The sequence below is a fragment of the Crinia signifera genome, chromosome 7 (assembly GCF_055691185.1).
Source record: "Crinia signifera chromosome 7, ASM5569118v1, whole genome shotgun sequence".
In the NCBI taxonomy this organism is placed as follows: Eukaryota; Metazoa; Chordata; class Amphibia; order Anura; family Myobatrachidae; genus Crinia; species Crinia signifera.
In genome coordinates this window covers 55,993,363-56,010,719 of record NC_139223.1, presented here as the reverse complement: position 1 = coordinate 56,010,719, position 17,357 = coordinate 55,993,363, and the positions used below count along the sequence as shown (strand labels likewise).

At 47.5% G+C, this 17,357-nt stretch overlaps 1 protein-coding gene across 2 annotated transcripts in view; it reads right to left on the bottom strand.

The window, feature by feature from the left end:
• The window catches only part of PRKAR1B (protein kinase cAMP-dependent type I regulatory subunit beta), a 190,076-nt gene that overhangs the window by 71,874 nt on the left and 100,845 nt on the right, over positions 1-17,357 (bottom strand). For both annotated transcript variants that reach the window (XM_083153149.1, XM_083153152.1), the window contains 2 exons: positions 16,654-16,715; positions 1,732-1,778 (listed from right to left, as the gene is read on the bottom strand). In XM_083153149.1, coding sequence (XP_083009275.1) covers positions 1,732-1,778; positions 16,654-16,715 — 109 coding nt within the window. The remainder of the gene's footprint in view (positions 1-1,731; positions 1,779-16,653; positions 16,716-17,357) is intronic.

Below are 17,357 nucleotides of genomic sequence, written 5' to 3'. Positions count from 1 at the left end.
GGGACTATGAGAGATTCAGGGGATAATTATTATATGATACTCCCTAAAAAAAAGATGTTTTCAGGGAATATTTTGCTAATTTTATTTGACAAATACACCTCTCATCTTCCAGCAAAAGGTAATGCTCCACTGTCTGGCTTCTCTTCCATCACAGATTATCCTCAAGTATAGCATGTGCATGAGCAAAAGAGCCTGCACTTGGACAGTTACCAGCAGCTCTTATCTCTAGACTGGGTATGTGTGGACCGATTAAATGGTACTGCGCGTGTGCTGTACTTTCTGCAGAGCATGGTAGACTGGTCCATCCCATAACACCATTGGTTCCTCCCCAAAATGCAATAGGCTCAGTGGGGATGGGATGGAATGGAGTCTGGTTTTCTCAAGGCAAGAAGATGTCACTTTCATGGGCAGGTTCTATTCCAATTAATTTCTCTTCCTAGTGTGTAGGGCATGAGACATGCTGCAAAGTCATTTGCACATAATCTGGCCACATGGACTCCCTGTTAGGGTGCCGGGTGACTCACCGACAGTCGGGATTCTGATAGCCATTCCTCCGACATTGGAATCACGATTGCCAGGAGCCCGATAGTCGGAATCCCAACTTTCACCTGCTATTTTCCCTCGTGGGGGTCCATGACCCTTATAGACAGAGAATAGAATAGGTTGCAGCGTGGTGAATGCACACACCCCCCTGGCAGGCTCCTGACAGTTGGGATTCCGTTGTCGGAGAAATAACTGTTGGAATCCTGACTATCGGTAAGTTATACCACACCCCCTATTAAGTAAGAACTAGACAAGGCTGAATAGCGATAGGGCTATGTACACATACAAATACTGCAGGATTCACAGGAGAGTATTACTCATCCCCTGCCTGCGATCCATTGTCTGCTCCACATAACTGGAAGGGGTTACATACAGTACAGATTAGTAATATCCTTGCTTAGAGCATGAGTAAAGCAGGGTTTTGGCAAAGGAAACTGTGTGTAGATCTTCCCATACCCACTCAGCAGAAATGAGCCACCAATTACCAGTAAACATGTTCCCTTTCAGTGCTAATGTTCCCCTCAGGTGCATTCCATCCTGGTGGCCTCCTTGCTGCTGAGCTATATCCCTAGAGGTGCTATTACTTAACTGGAGGTAAAGTGATACCTTCTTTGTTATGGAGTTAAGGCCGGTAGACAGGCCGCATCATTAGTAAAACACAGGGACTTAACACCATTTAGATACTCAGGAACCTTTTTAGGGCTCGTTAAATCATTAGTCAATAGTTTGTCTTCCTCCAGAGTGTACCGTGTTTGTACAACAGGAATTAGTTACGGGATATTTGTCTCAGGAAAAATATCACTGAAAAGGATTAAAATCTACCTATCGCACAGCCGGGGAAAGCACAAAAAAAAAAACCATGATATAAAATATAAAACAAACAAGATTAAATTTACTTTTTGTTTAACATACTGTAAAGGTACAAATAACACCACAATCTTTTTTCAGTGATTTAGGAGTCACGAGACATCGTTACTCTGTGCTTTTGGGGGTTCCCTGCTTCTCCCCCTTTCTACTGTAATATAAGAGCAGATTCATTTAGCGGAGAGCTTCCACACAATGGGCCTTATTCTAGTTCACTCTTTCTGACAAAATCCTTCTTAGATGGACAAAACCATGTGCACTGCAGGGGGGCAGATGTAACTTGTGCATATATAAACTTGGATATATAAATACTGCTTTACTTACATCGGCTTCTCCTTGATCTATGACGTAGAAGTTGTCACCCTCATCACCTAAAAAACAAATACGGAAAAATAAATGTTTGTTTACAGTAGTTAGTAGGTGGTGACTTAAGTGTAACAGTGATCTGTCTGTAACATAAACAATTGTACGTAGCGATCGGAAGTGACAGCCCGACATGTAGACAACACAAGAAATAGGTAGTATGTAATATTGGGGCAGATGTATTAAGCCTTAACAAGAGATAAATTCAAGTGTGATAAGGAGAGATAAACGTCCAGCCAATCAGCTCCTTACAGACTTTTTTCAAACACAGCCTGTAGCATGGCAGTTAGCAGGTGATTGGCTGGGCGTTTATCTCTCCTTATCACCCTTGCATTAATCTCTTGTTAAGGCTTAATACATCTACCCCATTGGGTGGTGGTTTAGGTGTGCTCTGACTTTTACAGACCACTTACGTGATTGGATGTCACACATGCTATTTGGGACGATTTCACACGATTTCTCGGCCCAATCTCCCGGAATCGGGCCCACTTTGCATAGTGTATGAGGACCTTTACATTAATTATCATTTTCAAAATCAAAACAAGGTAGTGCTAATGCCTTTTAAGAATCCATTTGTGGAACGAGCTTTTCTCCATATAACATACACCTCCACAGACAGAAAGGAGGTTTTTCCCTGCAGAATCCTCCTCTGTTTATGGAGGCCAAGAACATGGTGCATCTTGGTTTAAGAAACTGAAGGACTTATGGGTCCTACACACAAAACAACTACTGAATGATCTGAGCAATGCTAGATCGCTCAGCAAGATCACCCAGCATACAGCGCTGCACAGTGAGGAGGGCTCTGGCTGCACATAGTATTTTTAATTTGTATATTGGCCAGTGAGGGGCATTTAAGAGCAAGAGCTGGGCATACTGAGGCATTTTGGGGTGGGTGATGTAGGGGAACCAAAGTCATTTTCAAGCTATTTTTCACACTTGAAATGGGTTATGTATGGTCCTTAAAAAGTTTGGACAGGCCCTTAATGTATCTCAGTCTATGGATCACAGCTATTGGGGTAGAACCAATGCTATTTTTCCAGTAGGAACTTATGGTGTGTAAACACGGTCGATTAGGCTTGCTATTTGATCCCGATATGATCAGATCGCAACGGGATCGAATCGTACGGCAAGCCACCCAACATGCATGCGATTTGGACGATATAGTGCACATCTGCACTATATAGTCATTGCTGCCCTGTCTATCGGGGTTTCAATTTGTGCTTTGCGGGAGCGTGTATCGGGATCGCAAGGTAAAAAACCTGTACGATCTGCATGCGATCCCGATGCGATTTTGACTATATAGTCAAAATCTCATGCAGATTCTACCCGTGTGTACACACCATTAGTTCCTTAACCTTTTATTACAAATGAAACTGGGAGGCAGATTTATTAAACATGGTAAAGTGATAACCCATCAGCCAATCAGTTCCTAGCGGTCAAAATACAGGCTGGGTTTGAAAAATGTCAGTTAGGGGCTTACTGGATGCTGCATTATCACCTTCCACTGTATCACTTCTCCAGGCTTAATAAATCTGAACCTGGTTTCTGAATCTGTCCTGGGTGAAAATGTACTTTTCATAAGCAAATTTTTATTTCAAAGTTTCCGTTGAGTGCCTTACTTATACCCCTTTTCCACTTGCAAAAATATCCCGGGTTTTTGCACATGAACGCGCATCAACCCGGGATTTAGTGCAGTGTGAAAGGGTCTTTGAGGAATATCCTGTGTTCAGCATTCCGGGATCTCTACCCAGGTCCTGACCTGGGTAGGACCCAGAATCGACACGGGATGCCGTCAGTGTGAATGGGGACGGTGTCAGTTTCCAGTGTGCGGCTGCAGTGAGCGAAGTGCCCGAGCAGCCCGGAGAGAGGAGAGGCAAAGCGGATCTCCGTGCACGGCCCGGGCAGAGGTGGCGGAGGAGCAGCAGCAGTTCACAACTAGGACAAAGCGCTGAGGATGGTGTAACGCAGACCAGATCCGGCGAGAAGAGGTAGGAGCAGCAGCGACTCGGTGCGGGGAGAGAGAGAGAGCGGAGGAAGGAGGCGGTGCGGGGGGCCTGGCTCCTACGGTACACGGGCATGGCCTCTCAAATCCAAGGAGACCGGCTCCTACAAGGTACAGACACCCTGTCTGCTGGATGCAGCAGTGGGGCACTTCCTGATCCCAGATCTATGGCAGATCTATGGATCAGTGTGAATGGGGCTGTCCCGGGTCGATCCCAGGTCTGAATGCAATGTGAAAGGGTACATTCCCGGGTAGTGTCCAGGGAAGCATCCTGGAACACATTCCCGGGTATGACCCGGGACTGCAAGTGGAAAAGGGGTATTATCTACATCTCTTTTTTTTTTTTCATTTAATAGCTCCACCCCCAGATCCGAAGTTCCTTAACCTATTTTTACTGAAACACAGTACTGGGTCGGACAGTTGACTTGAGAAGGGATTGTCAAGAATATTTTTATTATTCTTTCCCTTTGTAGTTTTCCGGGAACAAAAAAAGTAAAAATAAAACATTTCAGTTATTGAAACAAGCAGCGCACTAATCTGGGACATGGCCTAAAGTTCAGTTAGAACTTATTGTGAATGTGTAATAATGTAATGTAACCTTGTCGCATAACAGCACAAATACTTACAGAAACATTCAAGGTCCCTGTGTTACAATGACACCATATTTGGCTCTGTCCTAGAGAGATCACAGTCCCCAGAGATTTGGATACATTGTTTTAGCTAAAGTCTGGTCTCATTGCCAAACCCGCAGTGCCTTTTTCTGCAGCGCAAGTCATAAATGAGCAGGGTGAATCGATGCGGGGGAAACATGATCATGTCACAAGCCAGTGAGATCCAGACAGTACGAGAGGGGTTGTATCAGGAGAAGATAAGAAACCTTAATGTTGTGGGGATGTAACTGTAATTGTACAATGCATAGTATATATGTGCTATATGCCTTTCTATTGTTTTACCATACACTGTACCCCTCCTCTTTACACTAATAGTAACATTTTTCTGTTGTAAGCTGTCTTCAGTGTACAGCCACACTATGCTGCGATGTGCACTGTATGCTGACACCCACTATAAGCAGCTTAGCAAGAGTGTGCAGTCATCCAATCGGAAACCAGATTCATTGTTTAGTGCCCCTGCCCCATTCATGAGATCTCTTCTTAGCTAGCCTGCTGCTACATATCCCGACTTGGCAATCTTCACCTCCTGCTCATTTGTGGGGGTTCCAGGTAATGGCTAGTTAGACAGTCCACAGGTCGAAACCAAAAGTTAGACATGCATTATACCCCTTTCACACCAGAAAATGCAGGGACTTACCCGGGAATATGGTCCCCGGGGGATATTCCTTGGTTGGCCCCTTTCACCAGCCTAGCCCCAACATTTTCTGGTGTGAAAGGGAACCCGGCAGCTCTGTGTCCCCAGCAGTCAGGCTGCGGCAGGAGGGGGAGGGGGCGGCTGCGGGCAACTCCATCCCCAGCAGTCCCCCCCGCGACGGCAGAGGCGAGCTACGGCAGGAGGGGGGGACCAGCTGCTCCATCCCTAGCAGTCCCTCCAGCAGTCCCTGCTAGCTAGCAGGGTTGAAATCCTGGCACCTTGGACCCAGGATTTTGGGCCGGGAGCCTTTCACACCAGCGCTAGTGCCATGTTGTTCCTGGGGCCAACCCGGGAAATGTGGCTGGTGTGAAAGGGGTATTAGTTATACATTGACAAAAGTTAGAAATGCATTAGTTAGACATTGACAAAAGTTGTACCTATATCTTGATTTATGAAATGTATCTATACTAGGGGTGTGGATCGTATTGTCGACCCGACTTAGGTCGACAGTCATTAGGTCGACACTGTTGGGTCGACAGGCAGCAAGGTGTCGACAGGGGTCTAGGTCGACATGGGTGAAGGTGGACAGGTGTCTAGGTCGACGTGGGACAAGGTCGAAATGGGTTTAGGTCGACAGGTCGCGAGGTTGCTGCGCTCGGCATACAATTTCATTATCCCACCACGCCCTAGTGGATGGTAGGGCATGAAATACCGCCTGTCGGCACATGTCGGCTCAAAAAACTGTGAAAAAACCCCATGTCAACCTCGCAACATAATGCATTTGTCGACCTAAAACCAGGTCGACCTTGTCCCATGTCGACCTAGACACCTGTCGACCTTCATCCTTGTCGACCTAGAACCCTGTCGACCTTGTTGCCTGTCGACCCAACGGTGTCGACCGTATCCCGCATACTAGTATAATCTGACAGCTGTACATGTAACAGAATGTTGGCATATTTTATACATCCAATAGACTATATTAATTTTGGTAACAAAAAATGTATTTATTATTTATTAACATAGTTGCTAAAAAAGAGAAAAGCAGGCATTTTTGCCTGTGCTATTGTCAATGTTGAAAGTAGAGAGGGGTTGAGATACAAGACAGATTTTCCGCTGTCTCACACACTCACAGGGTGTTTAATAAATAGGATTTTGGGTACCTACCGGTAAATCCTTTTCTCGTAGTCCATATGGGATACTGGGCTTCACTACTATGGGGATTGAGACCTCCGCAGGAGAGACAGGCACATAAAAGAACTTTCAGTGTGGGTGCACTGGCTCCTCCCCTCAATCTCCCTCCACTAGTCAGTTAATGCAAAAACTGTGCCGAAGGAGAGCATGTGAGGAGTATGTGATAATGTATTGTGGTGAGATTCATCCAGCACACCCAAACGAACAAAAAACATATAAAAGAGGTGAAACCTAACAACTTAAGAGGACACCTGTAAACCAGAACAAGTCTATAGTCATAATTATTCTATAGAAAACAAGGCAATAAGCCTAACAATGAAGTAGGATCTGACAGCAGAACAGCCGCACTGAGGCGGGCTCCCAGTATCCCATATGGACTACGAGAAAAGGATTTACCGGTAGGTACCCAAAATCCTATTTTCTCTACCGTCCAATGGGATACTGGGCTTCACTACTATGGGGAGGTCCCAAAGCTACCAGAACGGGTGGGAACGTGCGGACTCTGCTGTAGAACCGCATTCCCGAACTGGGAATCCTCCCTGGCCAGGGTGTCAAACTTGTAGAACTTCACAAATGTGTGTTGCCCTGACCAAGTTGCGGCCCTGCAGAGCTGCATTGCCGACACCCCTCGAGCAGCCGCCCAAGAGGTACCTACAGACCTGGTTGAATGAGCCTTTACTGAAAAAGGAAGCGATAAACCAGCTGATGCGTAAGCCTGTTGGATAGTACATCTTATCCACCTGGCAATGGTACGCGTTGAAGCCGGTAAACCCTTCTTCTGCGCATCATAAAGCACAAACAAGCTGTCCGTCTTACGGATCCTAGCTGTGCGCTTGACATACCCCTTAAGGGTGAGGACCACATCCAAGGTATCTGGTATATCCGGGTGTGTTGCACTAGAAGGAACCACAATAGGTTGGTTTAGGTGGAACCCTGACACCACCTTTGGAAGGAATTGTGGTCTAGTCCTGAGTTCCGCCCTATCGTTGTGGAACACAAGGTAAGGGCTCCGACAGGATAAGGCTCCAAGCTCGGACACCCTCCTGGCCGAAGCTAGGGCCAGCAGAACAACAGTCTTCCAAGTGAGGTGTCGTAGCTCAGACTCCTCCAGTGGAACAAACCGGGCTGATTTTAAGTAAGAACCACTTCCAAATCCCATGGTGCAGTGGGAGGCACAAAGGGGGGCTGAATCCTCAGAACCCCCTGTAAGAAGGTTTGCACTTCCGGCAAGGCCGCAATCTTTTTCTGGAAAAACACAGACAGCGCGGAGATTTGGACCTTTAAGGAACCCAATCTGAGACCCTTATCCAAACCAGCCTGAAGGAAACGTAGCAGGTTGTTTAATCGAAAACTGGCCGAAGGCAAGTCATTCTTCTCACACCAGGCAATATATCTGCGCCATATTACATGATAATGAGAAGCCGTCACCGGCTTCCTGGCTTTTATCATTGTAGTGACGACAGAGGGATGGAGACCCTTGTGGACTAAGATCTGCCGCTCAACCTCCAGGCCGTTAAACGTAGCCGCTGTAAGTCCTGGAAGATGAACGGGCCCTGGAGGAGCAGGTCTTTTCTTAGGGGCAGACGCCACGGGTCTTCCACTAGCATGGCTTGAATGTCCCCGTACCAGGCCCTTCTTGGCCAATCTGGCGCCACCAGTATGGCCTCCGTCCACTGATGCCGGAGCCGCTTTAGCACCCGAGCCAACAATGGGAGAGGTGGGAACAGGTACACCAATTGGAATTCCCAGGTCCAGGTGAGAGCGTCCACTGCTATCGCCCCTGGGTCTCTGGTCCGTGCACAGTACATTGCTACCTTGTGGTTCAGTCGTGAAGCCATCAGGTCGATCTGAGAGAGCCCCCACAGATCCACTATGGCATCGAACACTTGAGTGTGAAGGCCCCACTCTCCCGGGTGAAGATCGTGACGACTCAGGAAGTCCGCCTCCCAGTTGTCGACTCCCGGGATAAAAATGGCAGAAAGGGCCTGGACATTCTGTTCCGCCCAGGACAGAATCTTTGACGCTTCTCTCATGCAAGGCATGCTCTTGGTACCACCCTGCCGATTTATGTAGGCCACAGTGGTGGCATTGTCCGACTGGACCTGGATCGCCTTGCCCTGTAACAATGGAGCTGCCTGTAACAGGGCATAGTAGACCGCCCTCAACTCCAGCTTGTTGATATGAAGTCCCGACTCCAGTGGAGACCATCGACCCTGTAGGCGGACTCCCTGTGTCACAGCTCCCCAGCCCCTCAGGCTGGCGTCCGTGGTTACCAGAATCCAGTCCTGGATCTGGAACCGTCTGCCTGCCAACAGATTGGATGAATCTAGCCACCACTGTAGCGAGATTCTGGTTCTTGTTGCAAGGCCAATCCTTCTGCGCATCTGCAAGGGGGAGCCGGACCATTTTGTCAGAATATCCAGTTGAAAAGTCCTGGAATGGAAGCGGCCAAATTGTATTGCTTCGAATGAAGCCACCATCTTGCCTAGAAGCCGGAGGCAAAGATGGATCTGTACCAGAGGTGAAAGTAGGACCTCCCTGACCAGCTGTTGTATTGCAGTGACCTTTTCCATTGGTAGAAAGACTTTTTGTTCCGATGTATCCAGGATCATGCCTAAGAAAACCATCCTCTGGGTCGGAACCAGCGATGATTTGGGCATGTTCAGGATCCACCCGTGGTCTCTTAGAACCTGTATGGACAGATTGAGAGCACTGCTTAAAGCCTCCGCCGACCCTGCCTTTATTAGCAGGTCGTCCAGGTATGGCACTACATTCACCCTTCGGAGCCTGAGTAGTGACATCATTTCCGCCATTACCTTTGTGAAAACCCGCGGGGCCGTCGACAGGCCGAAAGGCAACGCCCGGAATTGGTAATGGTCGTTCCCCAAGGCAAACCTGAGATAGATTTGGTGTGGGGGCCAGATAGGAATGTGTAGATAGGCGTCTTTGACGTCTATAGAGGCCAAGAACTCCCCTCTTTCTAAACTGGCGATCACAGAGCGCAAGGACTCCATCCTGAACTTGAACACACGCAGGAAGGGGTTCAGTGACTTTAGATTCAGGATGGGTCTTACTGAGCCGTCTGGCTTCGGTACCAGGAATAAGTTGGAATAATATCCCTGGCCCTGCTCCGTGTCTGGCACCGGTACAATTACCTGAGACTGAAGCAGCCTGGTAATGGCCCCCTGAAGGAGCACCTGATCTTCCTGGGATGCTGGAAGTGCCGACCTGAAGTATCGTCTGGGAGGGGGTTTGTCGAATTCCAGCCTGTAACCTAGAGAAATGAGACCCCTGGCCCAGGAATCCAGACCCGAGGCGTCCCACACATGGCTGAAATGCAACAATCGCGCTCCCACCGCGAGAGAGTCTCGTGGCGGGAAAACCCCGTCATGCTGCAGGCTTAGAGGAAGCCGCGGCATTTGGACGGTCCTGGGTGTTGGAGGTGTTAGGCTTCCTAAACTTGCCTCTCGTGCCCCTGCTGGCATTGGAGGCACCCCTAGCCTTGGGGCGAAACCTGTTCCCATGAAAGGACTGCTGGGAAGCACCTGTGAAGGTACGCTTTGCAGCCGTGGGAGCTGATGGAAGGAAGGTAGACTTTCCTGCCGTGGCTTTGGAAATCCAACCGTCTAATTCACTCCCAAACAGCCATTCTCCTGTAAAGGGAATACCCTCCACACTCTTCTTTGAATCTACATCTGCAGACCACTGACAAAGCCACAAAGCCCGTCTGGCTGAAACCGCCATGGCTGAATTGCGCGCATTTATTGCGCTCAATTCCTTTTGCGCCTCGCACAGGATCTTAGCGGTATCCTGAATGTGACGCAGGCTGTCACCTATCTGGGCCACAGTCATGTCACCCAACAACCCTTCCTGAATCTGGGTTGACCATGTATGAATTGCCTTAGCCATCCAGCAGCTGGCTAAAACTGGGCGCTGGGATGCCCCACTAGCCGTATATATGGACTTGAGGGTAGCTTCCAGCCTCCTGTCCGCCCCGTCCTTAAGGGTGGATACCCCTGGGACTGGTAGCAATACCTTTTTAGAAAGGCGGGAGACAGAGGAGTCCACTACCGGTGGCTCCTCCCACTTCTTTCTGCCCAAAGGTTCAAAGGGATAAGCATTTGTGAACCGTTTTGAAAGAGTAAACCTCTTATCAGGGTTCTGCCATGCAGCCCTGAAAACAGTTTCTAACTCCGCCTGCTCAGGGAAGTATACTGGTTGTTTCCTCTGAGTCATGAAGAAAGGATCTCCTTCTGCGGATGCCTCCACTGGGAGATCTAAAACATCCCTAATGGCCCTGATAAGCGGCTCGGGACCATGCACTGCCGCCTCAGGAGCTGGTTCCTGCAGAACCTGCTCCTCACCCTCCTCCAATATGTCCTCATCGTCATCATCTGTGTCAGGATCCATCGCAGTAGCCTGCCTTTTTTGAGGCTGTGCGGGAGGAGGAGGTACATTAAGGGTATGAAGAATATCCACCCTGGCAGCTAACATGGACAATTCCCTCTGAACCCTCTGCGTTTGCTGAGTGTTAGTGGAAAGCTGTGAAGCCACAGAATCCAACAAGGTCTTTATGTTGGAAGCCCAAGCAGGCTCCTGCTCATCTGCCTGCGACGGCCCCACAAGCTGTGGGGGTACCCCACTGATCTGGGTGTCAGCACTACTGGGCTGTGGTGACATACAAGCCTCACAAGTAACCTGGGACTGTGACTTGGGCACAAACTTGGTGCTACACACCATACAAGTGAACTTTTTCACCATGCTGAGACAGTACTGCAGTGTACAACAGTACAACACAACCCCCACGCAGTCACACACGTGCACACACCGCACCGCTGTATGTGAAAAACAGACTATGTGCTAGTTTTATGCTGTATTCTGTAACTAATCAGTGGAGAAAAAACAGAGCAATTGGGGAGCCAAGTGCACCCTTAACCTGAACTCACAGATCTGGGTGAGCTGGTAACGCTAAACACAGTGATCTGAACAACACAGTGTCTGACTAAGCCAGATAGCGCAGCAGCGCTAAATCGCTATAAAAACCTGCTGTCTCTGCCGTGCTGCAAGTACTCGGATCCACCACGCCAGTGAGGAGCCCTCTGTAATGGAGTCTGGCAACGTGTGAAGAAGCAGGAAGTGACAGCGCGCGCCCAGCAGAGCTTGGTCCCGCTCTGAGTGAAGCCCCGCCCCCTGTACACGGAGCTGGCGCTTCTATATATTTATACTGACATTAATAAAGGTGTAAAATATATATATAATACATTATAACCTGAGGGGTGTCCCTGGTGGTCCAGCGGCAGCACCCCTATGCCAGTTACCAGACGCGGTGTTCACGCAGTCCCTGCTGGAGAGCCGCCATTACTAGCCGTCGTCTTGCCGCACCAGAAATGGCTGCGGGGACCCCTTGTGGGACCCCCAGCCTGTACTCACCACTGAAGTCTTCAGACCTGTCAGGGGTGTGCGGCGGCTAGGGGACTTGCTCGCTACAGCGCAATGCTGTGCGGTGACAAGCCCCACGCAGGACCGAATTGTCCTGTAGCAGGGTCAGCTCTGCACCTGAAGAGGTCGGGGACTGACCCTTCCCCTGACACCCACGAAGCAGGACAGCTGTGTGGTCACCACAGCGCCCCAAAATAACAAACTTTGAAAATAAATGTAGAAAAACTCTGGAGCATCCAGAAGCACTGCCTCTCCTGAGGCACATTTTTCAAAACTGACTAGTGGAGGGAGATTGAGGGGAGGAGCCAGTGCACCCACACTGAAAGTTCTTTTATGTGCCTGTCTCTCCTGCGGAGGTCTCAATCCCCATAGTAGTGAAGCCCAGTATCCCATTGGACGGTAGAGAAATATGTGTGTTCAGGATACTCAATGATATGATCCGCAAAACACATCAGGCCCCACCTACATCGTGCTTATTGCACTTTACCGTTCCTGGACTTTGAACTTTGCAGTCTGAACCAGCCCCTGATCCAGATCCCACTATTGATGTTGGACTTATCTAACCACCTGCCCTGAAGGCTTTCTTCCTCTATGCACTGAGGTATGGATACCAGCACTATTATTCTCCTGTGGCCACTGGCACATATTTCTGCTACCAGTAACTTTGTACCACACATTAGAGACCTGCATCACCTGGACACACTACTTCTTTGATCCATGGTGGTAATAATTCTCCTTTATCCTTGGCCATAAGGAACGGTTGTCTGGTTAATTAGGGGCATTCTATTTTTTACTGTGGAACTACAAGACCCAGCGGGCCATTTAATGCCCCGCAGGCTGGGACTTGTGGTTCACCAAGTCCCAGCTTGCAGGGGAGGCTTGCTGGGACTCATAGTTCTACAGTTTAAAACAATAGTTTATTCTTCTATTTTTTACACCAGAATCAGCCCGATGCCCACCGCCCAGGGGCATCGGGGACAGCACCAGGCTTCAGCCTGGTCAGGTAAGTCCTGGAGGGGGGGACTGGAGGGTAATGCCCCCGGCTGTGGCATTACCCTGCTGGCTGGTTTGGCATGGGGCTGGTTCTTAAAATACGGGGGACCCCTAGTCATTTTGTCCCCCGTATTTTGGGAACCAGCCCCGGACCTGGGGCTGGTTGTTAAAAATCGGGGAACCCCTATTTGTCGGGTTCCCTGATTTTTAATTACCGGCCCCGGCTCTTTCAGCCTGGTGCTGGTTACGGCTGTGGGGGGGACCCCACGCCGTTTTTTTTTTTTATATTTTTTTTTTTATATTTTTTTTTATATTTTTTTTTATATTTTTTTTTATATTTTTTTTTACACCTTGCAGTCTGCACGGATCTGACTGATCCGTGCAGACTGCTAGAAAAATTCGTATTAGCGGGTGTATATATGGCCAGCTAATACGAATGAATACGACATTGGAAGGTTACAAAGCAGTCGTATATGACTGCTTTGTAAATCCCCCTCCGGAACACGACTTTGCATACGACTTAAACAGTCGTATGCAGTCGTAGGGGAAATACTAATACGAAAAACTAGGTTTTTCATATTAGTAAATATTAGCAATTTTTTAGTTTCTGTTTTTAGAAGTTTTTATAGAATCTATTAAAAATCATTGTAAAGCTAATTCATTTACTGATTTTTTTTCTAACTCAGTCAATTTTTGAGCTGCTCTTTGTGTTACGTTGTATGTTTTCCATACAGGACTAACTATCTTGTTCCAGCAGCCACTTGGATCAATAGCTCCTGTAGGGGCCTACACCCTCCTCCTCTGAGGAAACTGCAGGAGGTGCCTGAGAATATGAATATTAATATTGTGAATCAGGTCAATGAGTCTTCCCATGTTTTCCATTACCTGTAAACCCAACCAGGTCCGGGTGTACTTTCCCAGTCTCTCTAGCACAATGGTCTCCAACCTTTTTGGGCCGGGAGCTACTCACAACAAAATAAACCGCCCGAAGAGCTACTAATATTGAAAAAAAACACATATGATACACATATGCCCCCAAAAGTGCCAGATATGCATATTCCCCCAATAGTGCAGTGCCAGATATACAGTTGTGCTCATAAGTTTACATACCCTAGCAGAATTTGTGATTTTCTGGCCATTTGTCAGAGAATATGAATGATAACTCACAAACTTTTCTTCACTCATGGTTAGTGGTTGTGTGAAGCCATTTAATGTCAAACAAATGTGTTTATTCTTTTTAAATAATAATGACAACAGAAACTACCCAACTGACACTGATCAAAAGTTTACATACCCCAGTTCTTAATACCGAGTATTGCCCCCTTTAACATCAATGACAGCTTGAAGTCTTTTTTGGTAGTTGTGGATGAGGCTCTTTATTTTCTCAGATGGTAAAGCTGCCCATTCTTCTTGGCAAAAAGCCTCCAATTCCTGTAAATTCTTGGGCTGTTTTGCCTGAACTGCACGTTTGCAGAGTGGCTCAATGATATTGAGGTCAGGAGACTGAGATGGCCACTCCAGAACCTTCACTTTGTTCTGTTGTAGCCTTGTGTTTTGGATCATTGTCATGTTGGAACATCCAAGTACGTCCCATGCGCAGCTTCCGGGCTGATGAGTGCAAATATTCCTCCAGTATTTTCTGATAACATGCTGCATTCATCTTGCCATCAATTTTGACCAAGTTTCCAGTTCCTTTGTGGTTCACACATCCCCAAAACATCAGCAATCAACCTCCGTGTTTCACAGTAGGAATGTCATAGGCCTTGTTGACTCCTCTCCAAATGTAACGTTTATGGTTGTGGCCAAAAAGTTCAATTTTGGTCTCATCACTCCAAATGACTTTGTTCCAGAAGTTTTGAGGCTTGTCTCTGTGCTGTTTGGAGTATTGTAAGTTGGATGCTTTGTGGCATGTGCGTAGTAATGGCTTTCTTCTTGCGATTCGACCATGCAGCCCCTTTTTCTTCAAATGCCTCCTTATTGTGCATCTTGAAACAACCACACCACTTTTTTTTCAGAGAGTCCTGTATTTCTGCTGAAATTATTTCTGTATTTTTCTTTGCATCCCAAACAATTTTCCTGCCAGTTGTGGCTGAATTTTTTTGTTGGTCTACCTGAATGTGATTTGGTTTGCACAGAATCCCTCTTTTTCCACTTCTTAATTAGAGATTGAACACTGCTGATTGGCATTCTCAATTGCTTGGATATCTTTTTATATCCCTTTCCTGTTTTATACAGTTCAATTACCTTTTCCCATAGATCCTTTGACAATTATTTTGCTTTCCCCATGACTCAGAATCCAGACACGTCAGTGCAGCACTGAATGAAAGATGCAAGGGTCTTTCAGGAGACCAGAAACTCACTGACCTTTTTTTACACACACACACACACACACACACACACACACTGATTACAAGCAAACAGATCACAGGTGAGGATGGTTACCTTTAGTAGCCATTCAAACCCGTTTGTGTCAACTTGTGTGCATGTTATGAGGCCAAAATCTCCAAGGTGTGTAAACTTTTGATAAGGGTCATTTGTGTAGTTTCTGTTGTCATTATGATTTAAAAAGAGTAAACACAGTTGTCTGACAATAAATGGCTTCACACAACCACTAACCACGAGTGAAGAAAAGTTTGTGAATTATCATTAATATTCTCTGACAAATGGCCAGAAAATCACAAATTCTGCTAGGGTATGTAAACTTATGAGCACAACTGTACATATGCCCCCAATAGTGCCAGAAACACATTTGCCACCAATAATGCCAGATATACATATGCCACCAATAGTGTCAGATACACATATGCTCCCACGGTGCCAGGTATGCCCCCACAGTGCCAGAAACAGGTATGCACCCATGGGGCTAGGTATGCCCCCATGGCGCCATGTATGCCTCCACAGTGCCGGGTAGTGCCACTTATGCCTCCACAGTGTCAGGTATGCCCCCACAGCACCAGGTATGCCCCCATGGGGCCAAGTATGTCCCCATGGTATCAGGTTTGCCCTCACAGCACCAGGTATGCCCCCACAGGGCCAGGTATGCCCCCACAGTGCCTGAAACACATATGCCCCCAATGTGCCATAATTTCCCAGCAGCAGCACAACTGCTACTGCCGGGGAGAGGGGAGTCCGGTGTCCCTGCTGGAGTCGGAGCTCGCCGCCGCCGCTTCCCTGAGGGGAGGAGAGCACAGCACATTGCGCGTCTCTCCTTCTGGGCCGTCATCGAAGCAAAGCTTGTGGGCCGGCTCCTGATTGGCTGCTGGCCCGGGAGCTCTGATTGGCTGAAAGACCAGTCACAGTGACATGAGGGGAAGGAGAGACGTGCAATGCTCTCTCCTCCCCTCAGGATGGAAGCGGCGGCGCCGGATTCAGGGACAGGCTGCGGCGGATTGAGGGACGGGCAGCGGTGGATGGAGGGACGGGCAGGCGGCTGCGGAGTGGTCGAGCCACCCGGATCACTACCGCAAGCTACCAGTAGCTCGCGAGTGATGTGTTGGCTCCCACTGTTCTAGTACAATCTTTAGATTAGGTGTACACTTATTTATTTATTAACAGTTTCTTATATAGCGCGCACATTTTCCGCAGCATCCCTTCCCCAGTAGAGATTACACCCTACCACATGTACACATACACTCATTCGTTCTAGGGTTTGTTTTTGTAGAGCCAAACAACCTACTAGTATATTTTTGGAATGTGGGAGGAAACCGGAGTACACGGAGGAAACCCACACAAGTACTGGGAAAATATACAAAATCCGCACAGTAAGGGCCACGGTGGGAATCGAACCCATGTTCTGCGCACGCAACTTTTGCTACATGTCCGTAGTATTTTTTTAAATAAAATGCATCTCATCCGAGAGCCCACAATAATTAAAGTCTATGTACAAAGAGAGAAAGACTGTAGGTTCTGTGTACTCACGGTTAATGAAAGCAGCCCATTTATGTCATTCTTACCTTGCAGTATCACAGTCTCGCCAGCAATGTGATTGACAGGGAACATGGCATCAAATATATCACTGAAAGAAACATAAGAGAGGTAAGTGATTTGTAACTGAGATGCTGGTTTATTTAGCATGACAGGCTGTCTAGCAATGCTCAATGCATTATGCAGTCCGACTCTTATTTACTTCCTAAAGACTCATTCCGAGCAGGTCTGAAATCTTAGAATGTAGATCCCTATGCATTTTTGCTGATGCAAGGAATTCCAAGGCATTTGTAGAGCCTGACATGTCACTCGGTAGTGTACACATGGGACTGAATCCTGATACGCTAGGCTCATTCCTATCATATTTTTATGGTACAGTCAGCAGACACTTATAGCATAGCACATTCAATGTTAGCAACAGGATTCTGGATGCTGGCCCGCTGGTACCAAATAACAAGGAGGTAGGAGTGCGTGGCATACACCTATAGGTTTAAGCATAAAAACAAAGATGGTCAAGGTACCATCTCTGCAACCTTATACTATACCACCAGGCCAACTTATTTACTACTTTTTTTTCACTGTTATTATGTAATTCAGCGGTTCCCAAACTCTGCAGACCGGTTTGGGGTACTTGAAAATAATATTGGTAATGGCGGAATAACAAGAAAAAGTATCTCGATGGCGGAAGAAAGCTTTCATTGCCATGGAGATGAACCATGTTGCATCAATTCTG